This window comes from Dermacentor variabilis, chromosome 11 (genome assembly GCF_050947875.1).
Source record: "Dermacentor variabilis isolate Ectoservices chromosome 11, ASM5094787v1, whole genome shotgun sequence".
Taxonomy (NCBI): domain Eukaryota; kingdom Metazoa; phylum Arthropoda; class Arachnida; order Ixodida; family Ixodidae; genus Dermacentor; species Dermacentor variabilis.
This window is the reverse complement of record NC_134578.1, coordinates 119360291-119375327: the sequence shown is the minus strand read 5'-3', so window position 1 is coordinate 119375327 and position 15037 is coordinate 119360291. Positions and strand designations below refer to the sequence as shown.

Here is a 15037-nt window from a genome sequence, read left to right as displayed (position 1 = left end):
CTGGACTATGGTGCGTGCCCACGAGGACTTTCACGTCCCCACGTGCACCTTTTGTGCAACGTATGGTCACGGCCGCACCACGTGTCCGGTTCGCGCCGACGCTGCGAAAGCAGTGTGCATGCGTTGCGCGCAAAATCACCTGGGCGGCACATGCAAGGTGCGCATGGCAGACGAGGCGGTGCGTTGCGCAGAGTGCGATCGGGCCGGTTTATCGTCTGCCCACCCTGCAGGATTCCCGCAGTGCCCTATCCTGATGGAGAGGGTGGCTGCGGCTGCGAGCGCGCACTAACTATGGCGGGCAGTAGCGTGACGAGCGCTGCGGGAAGGGGCGGCGGAGCGCGAGTGGGGGAGCGGGGTGGCGCGGCGCCGGCGGGCGGGCGACCCGGCGGGGGGAACGCCCGACGGGACGCGGCGCGCGCGGACACGGCGGTCAGCATCGCGTTCATGCAATTAAATCTTGATCATGCCAGACTGGCCTCGCAACATTTGGGCGACCGCATGTCGGAGACGGACGTCTCGCTGGCGGCCGTGTCCGACCCTTACAGGCCCGGAGGCAAGCTACCACGTATGCCGCCGGAGTTCAACGTGTATGCCATCGACCGGGATCCGGCGGCAGTGGTGGTTACGCGAGGGCCGCCATACGACGTTTCCCCCCTGTTACTCTCCAAACTGGTCTTCGCCGTGTACTGTGAGGCACGCGATTTTCAATTCATGTTTGTCTCTGCGTACGCGCCGCCCCACCGACCGATGGACGAAACCTTTCGGGGCATCGAGGAGGCTATCGCGAAGGCCCGCACGCCTAACATCGTCGTCGCGGGAGACTTCAACGCGAAGCACCCGGTGTGGGGTCCCTGCGCGGGGGACGAACGCGGCGCCCGCCTTATAGAGTTTGCCGGGGCGAACCGCCTCGTCGTCCTTAACGATCCCCAGTCGCCACCAACGTACGAGACGCGCTACGCGGCCTGCTGGCTCGATGTCACGCTGGCGGCGCCGGCCCTCGTCGCGGCTGGGTTCGATTGGACCGTTCGCGAGGACCTCACGTTCTCGGAACATAAGAACGTTGCGGTTCGCATCGGCGCTGTTGGCGACAACCGTCCTCGCCGTCTCACCCGCTATGCGCGGGAGGAATTGTTGACCGCCCTCGCAAGCGAGCCGTGGTTCGCGCGGGTTTCGGGGGCTACCCCACAATCACCGGGCGCCCTCGACGAGCTACTTGCAGGGTTCCAACGGCTCTTTGACCGGTATTACCGGGCACACCTCCGCCCTGTCAAGGGCCCGGGGAGGCCTTGGTGGACCCCGGCGCTGGCGCGGGAAAGACGTGCCGTGAACGCGTTGCGGCGCAGATACCAGCGCTGCGCGGCAGACGAATTGCGGGCGCAATTCCGGACGGCATACAGCAAGGCCCTCGCAGTTTTTCGCTGCCACGTTCGCGCGGCCAAGACCTCGCACCTCCGCGCGTGGTACACTAGTTGTACGCGGCGCTCCATCTTTTCCGCCGCGTTTCGGGAAGCATTCGGCAGGGGGCGCCCGCGACAGTGTTTGCCGCCGCTCGAGCTGCACGACGGTGCCCGCACGACCACACACCTAGAGTCGGCGGCCCTCTTACTGAGGACGCACGTGGCGGTCGATGATCCCTCCTCCGACGGGCCCTGCCACGCAGAAATCAGGGTGCTAGTGGCGTCGCCCTATTGTACGCGGGTACGCGACGCGCCTTTTACGGCAGCAGAATTGCAATGTGTCCTTCGCAAAACGATGGACGCATCAGCACCCGGGCCGGATAAGATTACGCCCTCCATAATCTAGGGGCTCGCGCGGTCGCATAGCGCTTTTCTGCTCGGGCTCTTCAACGCGGCGCTTGCGTTGGGATACTTCCCCCGTTGCTGGCGTACGGGGAGAATCATCTTTCTCCCGAAACCGCAGCGCGCGCCCGAATTACCCACCTCATACAGGCCGATCTGTGTCACGTCGGCACTGGGCAAGGTGCTTGAGCGCCTCTTGAACGGCCGGTTATATTATTTTTTGAAGGGCGGCGGACACCTGCACGAACAACAATACGGGTTTACCCACGGCAGGAGCGCTGTCATGGCTTTATATGCATTAAAGACCCGCCTGCTTGCACTCAAGGAGGCCAAGACACCGCCCATCCTAATGTCGCTGGATTTTCGCGGCGCCTTCGACAGCGTGTGGCACCCTCTCGTCCTTAAATTCTTTAGGGACCGGGGGCTACCAACCAACTTATACCATCTCCTTCGCTCTTTCCTCGAGGACCGCCGTGTGGAGTTCACCTCCCACGCGGGCGCGGTCGAGGCCAGGCGGTCGTTGGGCAGCCCTCAGGGTTCGCCACTCTCTCCACTTTTGTGGAACGCCATTGTACATGGGCTCCTCGAGCTTCCCATGCCCGCCGGAGTGACCGCACAGGCGTACGCCGACGACACAATTCTTGTCATTTCGGCTAAGACGCGTGACGGGCTCGGCGCGGCGGGCTCGGAGGCTCTTCGGCGAGTGGTAGCATGGGCCGCGAGCGTCAAGGTCTCCCTAAACATCGATAAGTCTTACTGTGTTCTGTTTTCTCATGGGCATGGCGGCATGGAACGCGTCCACCCTACCATCCGCCTGGGCACCTCGGGCAGAGGCCTGAAATTCGTGGAGGCCCTCAAGGTCTTAGGCGTGACTTTTGACAGGCGCCTCCACTTTTTTCAACATGCCGACAGCCTCAAGGAGAAGGCCGAACATCTGGCCTGCCGGGCGCTGACGTTCGTGCAGATGCAGGGTACCCTGCAGCCGGCGGCATTAACACACCTTTACCATCAGGTGATGCTGCCGGCCCTCACGTACGCGTCGGCAGTGTGGTGGTCTGCCAAGCCTGACTGCAGACTCAGCGCCCGCGTAACAACCATGCAGCGCACGATCCTGCTGGCGTTGTCGGGCGCGTATCGGACGACGCGCACGGCTTCCCTTCAGGTTTTAATGAAGGTGCCGCCACTGTCGCTTGAGCTAGACAGGACCGCGGCGGAATTTAGGCTCTTCGCGCTGCGCGAGGCCGTCGAGTTCGGCGACCTCGCGTTCTCCCCGCGCGATATTCTCTACCCCGCCGACCCTTGGAGAGTACACCCGGCCTCGACGCGCGCTTTTTTGTTTGCGCAACTGTCGGCGCCGGAGGCGCGCAGCAGGTCGCGTGCCGCGGGCCTTCATGTTTATACCGACGGCTCCTACACGCCGCACTCATCGGGCGCCGCCTTTGTCGTCCTCGGCTCGCGGGAACGGATCGGAGCGGTGGGCCGATTTCGTGTGTGCGCCACCACGAGTGCCTATTGCGCCGAGGTAATCGCCTTCGCGGAGGCCTTGAATTACCTGTGCGGCCGCCGGCAGACAGGCGCGGTATCTTTATATACCGACTGCCTATCTCTGCTGCAAGCGGTCGCGACGCCCGGCTCGGCTGACCCCCGCATTGTCCGCGGTCAGACCGCGCTCGGGGAGGTTGCCGGCTTGTCCGAGGTGCATCTCTATCACGTGCCCGGGCATTGCGGGGCTTTCGGCAACGAACTCGCCGACTTCCTAGCGTCACGGGCCGCTAGGTACGGGCTCGATCGCAGAGCGCCCATACCTTTCAGATCGATCCGAAATGTATTCAGGGCGGTCCAACGAGAGCGGTGGGCACGGTTATGGCGCGAGAACCACGCGGACACGGCGCTATTTCGCTGGGTGCCGCGCCTAGAGGAGACGCCATCCTTTTTTCCTCCCCCTCGGGCTTTGGTTACCCTGCTTACGGGGCACGGCCGCTTCCCTTTCTATTCCTACCGTTTCGGCCTCGCTCACGACTCTCTGTGCCCATGTGGCACAGAGTGCTCGTCTTTCGATCATTACTTGGGGGAATGCAGCCTCACTAGACCGTTGACCGCCTCTCTCGAGCCGCAGAGCTCTTTGACAAGACTAGACCTGCCTGTGCTTTTGCGCTCCAGTCGTAATCGAGCGATTTTGATTCAAATCGTACGGCTCATTAGTGAACACCTGCCCGACTACGTCCGATGACGTCTTCACACAGACACGCTCATTTATGATCGAAGTTAACTGCCTACCGTTTGCGCGCCGGCCATGGCTCGGTGGGCTTGAGCGATGCCTCCGGGGAAGCGTCCGGCGCCTCGCTGACGACCTCCGTGTGGGCGCGCGTGGAGCCCGCCGGGCGCAACTTGTCCGCGGGGCCATTCAGATCTGTGACGCGGCCCCCCCCTGTGACCCCCATCTGCCAGAAACTTCATGCGACCCCCGCGGCGCGCCCTGACACCGGCGCATACCTGCCGTACCCACCTCACGGCTAGGGGTTCGATTCCCGCCCGCGGAATTGTCCTGAACAATTTTCTTTTTTTTTCTCATATACAAGTACACAAACATGTCAGTTTGCGGAGGCCGCTGTCGTCTTGTCGACCGGAGACGGCAGGGCTTCGCGCCCCTGGCGACACGACCTCGCGCAACCGACCGGCTGTGCGACCTTTCGGTCGGTGTCTCGAAGAACCGTGACGCTGTGCCACTTTGTCTTTCACCCTTGGCCAATACCGCAATCTTCGAGGACGGACGCGCCCCGTAATCGCAGGTTTCGAGCACCCGCTGGAATCCACCGTTACAAGGCAACTCGCCTTACTATGCGGCGATTACCCTCCGTCCTCTTCACGAATGAGGCGGGAGCGCCCTTATCGGCGAAACCTTCATTCCGGAGGGCTGCCGCAACGGATGCTAACAACCGCGCGTCGTCACAAGCATATCGGAAGTTCGACTCTCGCCTGACGCGCCGTGCGCTGCGCGGCGGCATCACCCTACACTCGCCTGACACAGTGACGGACCGGTTCAGCACCACCTCCGGGATCGGCCCCGCCATTCCACTTCGGAGGACTTCCCTTGGACTAATTAACGGCAGTCTTCCGTGGCATCCGTGCGAGCCTCTCGGCCATAAGCGACCGTGCCGTATACACCGTGGCGCAAGCGACGAGGACAAGTCACGGCACAGCATCACAGTGCCAGCTGTGTGTTTTGTGTACTTGTGTGTACAGTGTTTTCTTTTTTATCTATTTTCTTTTTATTTTTTAATTTTATTTTATTTTTTGTCCCTCTTGTCCACTTTATTCCTTTTGTTCACGATGCATAGTCCATCCATTTCTTGCCTCTCTTTTTACTTTATTCTTGCCCTTCTCTTTTCCCTTTGATTTCCTGTTGATTGTTTATTTATTATTTCTTAGTTTTCGTGGGTTTTTTTTTTCTTTCTTTCATCATTTTCATGGCCACGTCCATGCCCTCACGTCTCCGCCTCATTCATTCATTAAAAGATAGCCCTGTGCGGGGGTTTCTGCCCTCGATGAGACACCTTGGGACACCTGTGCGTTACCTATGCCCACACTTTTATTTTTCCAAATGGCTTTTCTTCACCAAAACATGCGCTTTGGGTATTACTTAAAAACCCCTTTTCATTTATTTTAAATTGGCTTTAAACCTGGTATGCTTTTCTGCAGGTACAGGTTTTCCCCACCATTTATTTTTGCTTTGCTTTCAGGAATGACGGCGAAGTAGTCGGCCGGGGGTGGTACCCTTATGAAAATATGAGATGAGTTTCACAAGAAAGTCTGACGAGTTTTGACATCACAGCCATTAGACTTTCTGATGAGTTTCTTTGGAATTTTCTGATGTATTCCTAATGTCATTCTAAAACATATTGGCCACCGTCTTTCTGTAGAATTCTTGACGAGTGTTTTTCTTGTGAGCATGAAATGTGTTCCTAATGTGCGCTCCAAAGCAGTTTTCTTGTGACTTTCTCACGTCTTCCTAATGAATCTCTAATGAGCTTATACATTAGACTGCTGGTGCTCATATTACTCCTATAACAAAATTGGCCACCACGTGTGGTAACATTTTCTCATGTGTCCCAATGGCAGTCAGACCTTATTTAAATATGTTACCTGTGCGTGACTGTCTTTGGTGCTTGATATATGCAGCCTGTATGCATGTATGTATGTCCAGCGAAGATGCAGCACTTTTGACAACATGTACATGGGCCCAACATATGCTGCATGTTAGACATTACTCAAAGAAAGATATTTAACAAAAACATTTATTGGGCATATCAATGCTTCCTTAAATGCAGAAGGAGGTTAAATGGAAGGAAAACACAGTATCAGTCTGGTTACGGATGTGATATTTTCCTTTCATTTAATCTCGCTACTTATCACTGAGGAGAGGCTGTTCTTGAGGTGGAGTGTCGTCATCTTGAAGTAAGTGCACGTGTACCCTGCATGGTAGAAAGGACAGAAAATTAACAAAACTTGGCAATCAACCACAGAAATACACGCTGTATCACTTGCTGCAGAACGATCTGGAGATCTTATAGTTAGTTCTGCGAAAAATTTATGTGGGGTCGGTTCACACAAAGTTGTTGAGGAACCACTGTGTGGACTTTGGGTGGAGCAGTAACTACAGTCAGCAGAAATTGCTCTTGGCTGTAAAAACGTGCAACGTGGATCAGCTGTGGCGTGTGTACATTTCGTGAACTACTTCAGCTATATAGGTTTCCACTTGACAAAGGACAGCAGTGTCTGTGGATTGCTAGCGTGAATGAGAAAATCTCACTAATTACTTGGCTTGCAAATAAGCGTAGGAGTGTTTGTGCACAGGCAACCCAATGCATCCCAGAGACATCCAAGTGCCAGTCGTTACAGAATATTTGCATCAGCTACGGGCACAGTTCTCATACATTCCAAGCCTACTATGTCATGCATGTGTTGGCCTCCTGAATGATGGCATACATCCCATTCAAGAAATACACCCCACCATGTCTGGTGTTTTTTATCATTTAAACCCGAGTGCTGCTTTCAGAGGGAGGGCACAAGTTGAAAAACAAATGCGTAGAAGCATGATAAACAAGCTTGCATAAAAATAATTTAATAAATAAGCATGGTGGTTGCTATCCCACGTCATTATTGAGTATTCCTCTTTGTCATGCAATCATAATGAGCGTTGACTGACACACGTCCCATTTTTCGATGTGGTATTCCTCACTGATTTTGTTGTATCAATCGTTGTTGTTTTGTTGTATCAAACAGATAAACAATCTAAATCTAGTGCACAGCTTGTCGTGTCAATGCATGGTCAAATGGGACGAGCACACTGGTCCTTTGAGTGAATTATGGTGCTCTCCTAGGCGCATGCTGAGGCACCGGCTAGTCAGCGCGCCCAATGTACATTGGACCAAATATGCACGTGATCAAAAGAATAGCCTACATTGACCCTCAGAGATACGAAACAAATTTTGGGTATCTTTAACTAAGCAAGCCTCCAATGCCTGGGTGCCTTTGTCAATTCACTTGTGGACTGCAATGCACATATATTTCCAGCAAAAATAAATTAGGCAGCATATGCACAACAGTCATGTTGTGTGGTCTCCCGTCCCTCGCTGCGCAAATTTTGTCCTGAAAAGTTACATGAACTGATTGAATTGAAAATTGAATCTAGAAAGGCAAGGAGGCAAGCGAGGGTTGCTTGGTTAAAGGTGGCACCAAATTTGTCCAGTACGTGTCAGAGGCACTGTACTGTATTCCTTTCACATGTGGTCAAATGTACATAGCGCAGACTGGCTGGTGCCTAAATATGTACCTATGAGATCACCATATTTCATTCAAAAGACCAGTATGCTCGTCCAACTTGGCCACACATATCCGCAATGGGGCTTCAGGCCGGATTAGGATTGTTTATCTGTTTTCACCCATGGATGAAAATTGGCAAGAGAAATCAGTCAGGCACACCACATAAATAACAATAAGTGTGAGCCAGCTCCCATTATCAATGCATGAAGAAAGGCATCCTTTGTAGATTACAAGGGATAGAAATTAGTGTGTGCCTATTCACTTACTTCTTCTTATGCAAACACCATTTATCATGATTTTATGCCTTTGTATTACAACTTCTGCCATCCCTCAAATTAACTGGTGCACAACACAAGTGCACAACGAGTGCTAATTTTGTTAGTCCTTCCAACAACTTAAACAGTCAGTTGTTAGCCAAGGTCATGCTGCGTGGTCTCCCTTCCCTCGCTGCGTAAATTTTGTCCTGAAAAGTTACACGAACTGATTGGCAAATTCAAATAGACACTACAAGTTTTGCCGAGTGGACACAGCTGGTTCTCAGAAATGCACAAAAACAGTGATGGGTATCTGTTGGTATCCTGTAGTGTGTGCAAACTAGCTGTGACATTGCTGCAGTAGACACACTCACAACTGCTACAATGCCTACCAGCATAAATAGGGGCAGCTTGCAAAGAAAAGAATACGAAGAAAGTGAGAGAAAAAATAGAAAGCGTATCAGAAAAGACCTCACTACTTAAGTAACTGCAGCACAATGAATACTGGCCTTCCTATTTCATTTCAAGAAATTCGAGTTCATCAAATGTGTATTTGCCAGTGACAGCTATTCTGAGAACAAAACAGACATAATTGTAAATATCAATGTTAAACAATGGTATGCACACTGCGTGCTTAGACCTGTGACATATATGGCACACTACACTTCGAATTCTTACATGGACAAAAACAGCACATGTATCATAAGCAGAAAGGAAAACAGGGAAATATATGCTACAGCATAAGAAACAGTTCCAAACAAATAAAACCAAAATAAAAAAGAAACATACTGCGTAATAGGCAAAAATAAAATGGACTTGCAGCCAAGCAATTGATGCGAGAAAAATACTAAACGTCAGGACATGCGAGGTGTAGTTTTAACAGAACAAGATTACGTGTGCATAATGTCTTCAAACACAAATAAGCAGCAAGTGGAATAAAGTTGCATAAATATTTAGCCTATTTAGCAAGATTCATTATGTAATATGTCGATACACTTATCCACTAATGATACCGAAGCCCACTTTTGTGAACACGTACACTTAAAGCATACCTGATATGTCCATCCAGATTACATGCCGTGCTGCTGCAGCCATGGCCACGGGTTATGTGGACACTGCTGTGGGTCACGGCTTCACCACTACAAAGAGAATTCTGTGTTAACTTATAGCTGTGGCAGAATAAGACAATCACATCGTGAACACATGCAAGGAGCATGTAAAAACAGTCACGAAAACAATGCCTGCACTGGTGCAGGGTGGCAACAGAGCTTAAAGTCGAAGTCACTGATGAATGTCACGATAACGGGGACCCCTTCAACAAGGCAAAATTTCACACGCAGCAGCAGCAGCAGCGCATTACATGAATGTTTGTTTACATAACGATTCTAGAGTTTCTTTCATGACATTAAGTAACTATCCCTTGTAATGTTTAGTTACGTCAAAGTTATGGCAACACCGCTTCAAAACAAACCTGTACCAGTAGCACGCTGTGATTGCTTACATATTTTTTCTCCTAATACTACTCCTAAATCGAAAACTTTGTAAGCAGAGATTATCTACAACGTCGAATCATTTATAAGCGAGGAAACGTCATTGCAGTGAGAATCGGTCAAGAGGTAGATGAGTCGTTATTATGCGACTTCAGCAGAAATGCGGGAGCTCACGCACAAGCGCGCATGATGAACACGATTATTTCCGAACTTAATCTTTCTCATCAGAAGAAAACGCTTATCAAGATTTTCAATTCCGCATTATGGCAATAAATTCGCGCAACTAAACTCTGACACCCAGCAAGCATCGGCATAGGTTTCACTGTTGTCGTGGGAGTTCTCTTTCCTACGTTCGCAATGCACCCTATGCCCACACCGAGAAACACGCACAACACGTGTGTAGTTAGCAAGCACGGTTACTCACCTTTTGAATGGCACGACGCGGTCGAAAAGCGCCCTCCAAGTTGCCGATGCTTCGATGTTACTCCCAGCAGACATACCGGTGCATAGTGGAGGAGCAGTGGCACGCTAACAATACGCATTATTTCTTCGCGACGTCCACCCAACTTTCCACGACAACCAGAGACAAAGGGAACGCACTCCACGGCATGAACATCGTTGGTCCACATTTGGCTGGCGCGTCACGCACACGGCGAGTTTGCAGCGAGACACAAGCTGTCTGTGGCACTTATGCGCACGCGAACTAAGTCATATTTCGTTACAGCAAACACAAAAACACACGATCAAACAAGCACATCGTTGCAGCTCGCACGCCCGACCGACTCGTAAACAGAGCGACAGGCTGATTGGATTGGATTGGATAGGAAACGGGATGGTGGGTGGCGCCACCAACAGGTCGGTTGGGGCCGGCCAATGCCTCGGCTAGCGTCATCTGAGGATTTGTGCGGCTGCCTAATTGCGCATAGCTGTTGCAAGACAAACAGAACCGCAGATAAGTCTATATTGTAAGCTATAGTTTGGGATAGAAAGAAATTCTATAACGCATTTTCAATTTGAATCGCTTCTGCTATCTGCAGCCAGCAAAAGCATGGCCTTCGAGATCTGAAAATCTTAACCCTATAGAAAGCCGTTGCGGTGACGTTATTCGAACGATTTTCGCTTCGGTTACCTCTCATAAAACCCGTGAATTACGCATTTCGCTGCTCCCCGTGCTACCTGCGCCATCACTTCAATTTAAATAACTTCCTGCTGTCGTTAACATCAACTATATGGCCTCAGACATCGTTGACGTGATCTCCGAGGGACACGTGCAGTGTGAGATGTTTTAGTGCCAGTTGCAACAGTGTCAGTCGGAAAGCATCAAATCTGCTCGTGTGGCGCAGCTTACGCCCCTGTCGTCCGTATCTTGCTTTCGTGTTAGTGCGTTTAATGTGCGCGGGTTGCACTCCTGTCGCTCGTGCCTTCTGTGTTGATCGTGCTATCCACGAAGATTCCTCGAAAAACCCACATGTCTCGGTAGCGTGCATTTGTCCTATGTGGTATATGCCAGAAATGTGCGCTGGCGTACGATGTGCTTTCAACCAAGTACTACAGTGCGTTCCAGCAAATAGACGCTGACGCTTACGCGCAGTTCTTATTTCTTTCTTTTTTTTTTCTTTTTACCCGTCGTGGTTGGTCAGTGGCTATGGTGTTTGGCTGCTGAGCACGAGGTCGCGGGATCGAATTCCGGCCTCGGCGGCCGCATTTCAATGAGGGCGACATGCGAAAACACCCGTGTACTTAGATTTAGGTGCACGTTAAAGAACCCCAGGTGGTCGAAATTTCCAGAGTCCTCCACTACGGCGTGCCTCATAATCAGAAAGTGGTTTTCGCACGTAAAACCCCATAATTTTTTACGCGCAGTTTTCCATGTCATGATCATTTCAATCTGCACAATTGTCGGTTTGCCACTTAAAGACTAGTAACACATCCGAGAAATCAAACTGCTCAGAACAAGGCATACGCTATAGGATTGCACTGTTTACCAAATGTGATAACGGGGTAACACCATCTTACAGTGCTCTTTAAAAAGGAAAGAAAATGACATCGTTGTTTTGTGCCTAGGCCTGATATATCGGAAGCGTTTCCTGAGTACTCGGCGCTCACGCTGTGTTATATCGTTTTCATCATTTTTGTCTCTTAGACTGTCCCTAACGATGAATCGGAACCACTTCAACCAAAGGCCAAGGGTCCGAGTGTCTTAATTAACTGTATGGTAATACACGGTTCATTACTTAACATCGTCATCATTAACACCAATGGTCACGGATTGGACTCCCACCAATAGTCATGTGTCCGAGTGCTTTCATCAACTATATCCTAATTAACTGTACATTAATTAGCATCGCCTTCATTAACGACAAAGTTCGTGGGCACAACTCCTACACAAGATCATGGGTTCGAGTGCTTTCAGTAACTATATATTAATTGAATATGCCTAATTAACATAACCTTTAACAACAAACGCCGTGGGATCGAGTGCCTTAACTGACTATATTAATTAACAGTACCTTAATTAACATCGCCTTCATTACCAACAAAGGTCGTGGGTTGGATTCGCACCCAAGGTACTGGGTGCGAGTGACTTAATTGCTAGATCTTAATTAACTGTGCCTTAATTAGCACCATCTTCATTAACAAAGGCCGTGGGTTCGAGTGCCTCAAATAACTGTATCATAACTGTGCCTTAATTAACACTGCCTTCATTAACACATAAGATCGTGGGTTCGAGGTTGTTAATTGCCTATATCCTAATTAACATTACCTCAATTAATATCGCCTTCATTAACAACAATGGTCGTGGGTTCGATTCCCACACAAGGTAATGTGTTCGAGTGACTTAATTCCTAGATCGTAATTAACTGTACCTTAATTAGCATCGTCATCATTAACAAAGGTCGCGGGTTCGAGTGCCTCAAATAACTGCATCTTGACTGCGCGTTAATTAACAGCGCCTTCATAAGCACCAAGGGTCGTGAGTACGAGTGTCTTAATTAACAACATAATAATTAGCTGCGCCTTAATTAACATATAAATAACAGGCTTCGACTTCCACTAAGAGTCGTACGTGCGTTCGAGTGCATTAATTAACCAGATCTTCAATAACTGTCTTAATTAACGGTGCCTTAATCAACACCAAAGGTAGTGGGTTCGTAGCCTTAATTGCCGCCAAAGGTAGTGTGTTCGACTCCCATGAAAGGTTGAGAGTTTGTAACCTCTTTGTACATCGAGTGCTCACGCCGACAATGCCGGATTTTGCGGCTCATGAGCCATTTAATGCTATCGCATTACAAAGAATTTTTCACGACTTGGCATCGTACACATTCATATATGATGTACTTTGACATTAGCAATAACACAAAAAAGCTGTACACTCCTCTCATCAGAAATCCTAAGGTGCATTGTCATTTGAGTCTCTGATGTACTTGTGATGCCAAAAAACATTAGACGATGCATTTCTTATGAATGTCTGATGTCACCTTAGGAACACATCACGTCCTCTACAGAAACTCATGGTTCATTTTCATAAGGGTACACCCGCCACATAACTGGACAGCGCCAGGGCAAGCTCAGCGCAACAAGGCAGAAACTTCTGTCCTGGATATTTTCCTTGTTTGAAGGGGCTGAGGTAGACGCGAGGACGGGTTCCAAAAAGGATTATTGTAGCGGGTTTTATTAGAGTGCGCTATACCGCATGAAAGTGTCAAGAGCGCTGCCGCGTCCAGTTTGCCGTATATGGCTAATTAGAGACCAACAGAAATAAAGTTTACTGGGGCGGTAAAGCCGCCACATGATAACTCGATAGCGCCAGGAAAAGCTCAGTGCAACAAACAAGGCAGAAACTTCAGTCCTGGATATTTTTCTTGTTTGAAGGGGCTGAGGTAAACGCGAGGACGGGTTCAAAAAAGGATTTTTGTATGGCGTTTTATTAAGACTGCGTGACCATACGAAAGTGTCAAGAGCGCTGTCGCGTCGAGTTCAATGTATATGGCTCACTTGAGGCGAACAGAAATAAAGTTTACGGAGGTGGTACACCCGCCACATAACTCAACAGCGCCAGGGCAAGCTCAGCGCAACAAGGCGGAAACTTCAGTCCTGGATATTTTGCTTGTTTGAAGGGGCTGAGGTAAACGCGAGGACGGGTTCAAAAAAGGATTTTTGTATGGCGTTTTATTAAGAGTGCGTGACCATACTGTCGCGAAGACAATGTAACGCGGCCTTCTTTGCTGTCTTTCGGGGAATTTTGTGGGGTCCTTGACGCGGGGCAAACCTTTGTACACAAATGACCTCGACGGCGCCGCGGACAGTGCTGCCGCGCGGCCGCCGCCCCCGCCGCACCTGACGTCACACCTGCACATGTCGCGTCGTCTTCTCACGCTCGGCTGTCAAAGGCCAATTAGTTATGGTCAGAGTGCTTTTGTGTACGGAGTGTTGACGCGACCATTTCTTGACCCCTTGAACTCTGCCGCTTATTGGATGATGTCGGCTTGCCTGATTGGTCGGAGTAACGAAGTAGCCCATTGGTGGAGAAAAGTGTCTCTTGGATGCTGGGGAAACTTATTTAAGGAATAGTTTGGGGTAGTTTAGGGTGAGCAAGTAGACAGCAGCAGACGGCGCATCTTCACCAGGGGAGACCAGGCCGGTCAGGCAGGCCGACGACGACGGGTATGACATCGTTCTCTTTGTAAATATTTTTGTACAGTTTAAACTTACGGCTGATGCCAAGTGAATGAACCTAGTTATTTAAATGTTACTCTCGTCGTCGTACCTGCGGATTTGGACTTTCCCCTGCCAGAGCTCATCCCCATTCTTCTTCCGTCTCCCTGGTGAGTTGCTGCGTCTGATATCTCACGGCTGCGTCACTTCGCTACAAAGTGGTGGAGTGTGCTGGGTACCGAAGGCCACGCACTAATAGCATCGGCCGTGGCAACAAACCCGAAGAACCTAGCTCTAACAGCTCGACCATGACCGAACCCCCTACTGTCCTCGCTACCATGTCCATCCCTCAAGCGGAACCTTTCATCGGACCGCCAGTCTTTAGAGGCACGCCCGAAGAGTCAATATCCGAGTGGCTGCTTTTCTACGAATACGTAGCCTCCCTCAACAACTGGGATGAAGGGACGAAAGTAAAATTTTTATATTTGGCATTAGAGGGCAATGCAAAAAAGTGGCACACCACGCAAATTTTAACGGGTGCCCCTAATACATGGAAAGAGTGGACGACGCTCTTAAAAACGTCTTTCACAAGTCGCCACTCAGTTGAGATCGCATATTTGCGGCTCCAAAACCGAACGCAGCTGCCATCAGAATCTCCCGAAGATTATTATTATGACGTTGTGCAGCTGTGCGCCAGAGCCAATCCATCTATGACGGAAGAGGAGCGGATGCGGCACCTCATGCGCGGATTGCGTCCGGGCGTGCTGGAAAAAATTCTTATTGCAAACCCGGACAGCTGCTCTGCCTTCCTCGAAATTTTACGCCGAATTGATTGGGCAGCTTTTCTGATAGTGCGTGCGTCGCAACCGGGAGCGACCGGCACCTATTTCTCTGCCGGCCAGCAGTCGTGCTACCCATTCGCCTCGGCACCTGCCGCCGGAGTGACACCCGCTGGAGCAACAGTGCAGCCGCCTCCAACATGTTTCGCCACCTGCGCTGCGGCAGAGCGTCACTG

General features: G+C 50.5%; 1 protein-coding gene across 1 annotated transcript; it reads left to right on the top strand.

Moving 5' to 3' along the window:
* The first annotated feature begins 291 nt into the window (after positions 1-291).
* Positions 292-4316, top strand: LOC142563472 (uncharacterized). Its single transcript, XM_075674026.1, has 3 exons — positions 292-1698; positions 2125-3273; positions 4065-4316. The coding sequence occupies exons 1-3, from the start codon at positions 292-294 to the stop codon at positions 4314-4316; spliced, it is 2808 nt and encodes a 935-aa protein (XP_075530141.1).
* Positions 4317-15037: the final 10721 nt, after the last annotated feature.

Excerpts from the sequence above, each read along its gene's own strand:
- LOC142563472 (XM_075674026.1), top strand. The coding sequence starts at position 292 with ATGGCGGGCAGTAGCGTGACGAGCGCTGCGGGAAGGGGCGGCGGAGCG. Across the intron at positions 1,699-2,124 it reads CGTCGCCCTATTGTACGCGG|GAGGCCAAGACACCGCCCAT; the intron begins GTACGCGACGCG and ends CTTGCACTCAAG. Across the intron at positions 3,274-4,064 it reads CGCGGGAACGGATCGGAGCG|TTAACTGCCTACCGTTTGCG; the intron begins GTGGGCCGATTT and ends TTATGATCGAAG.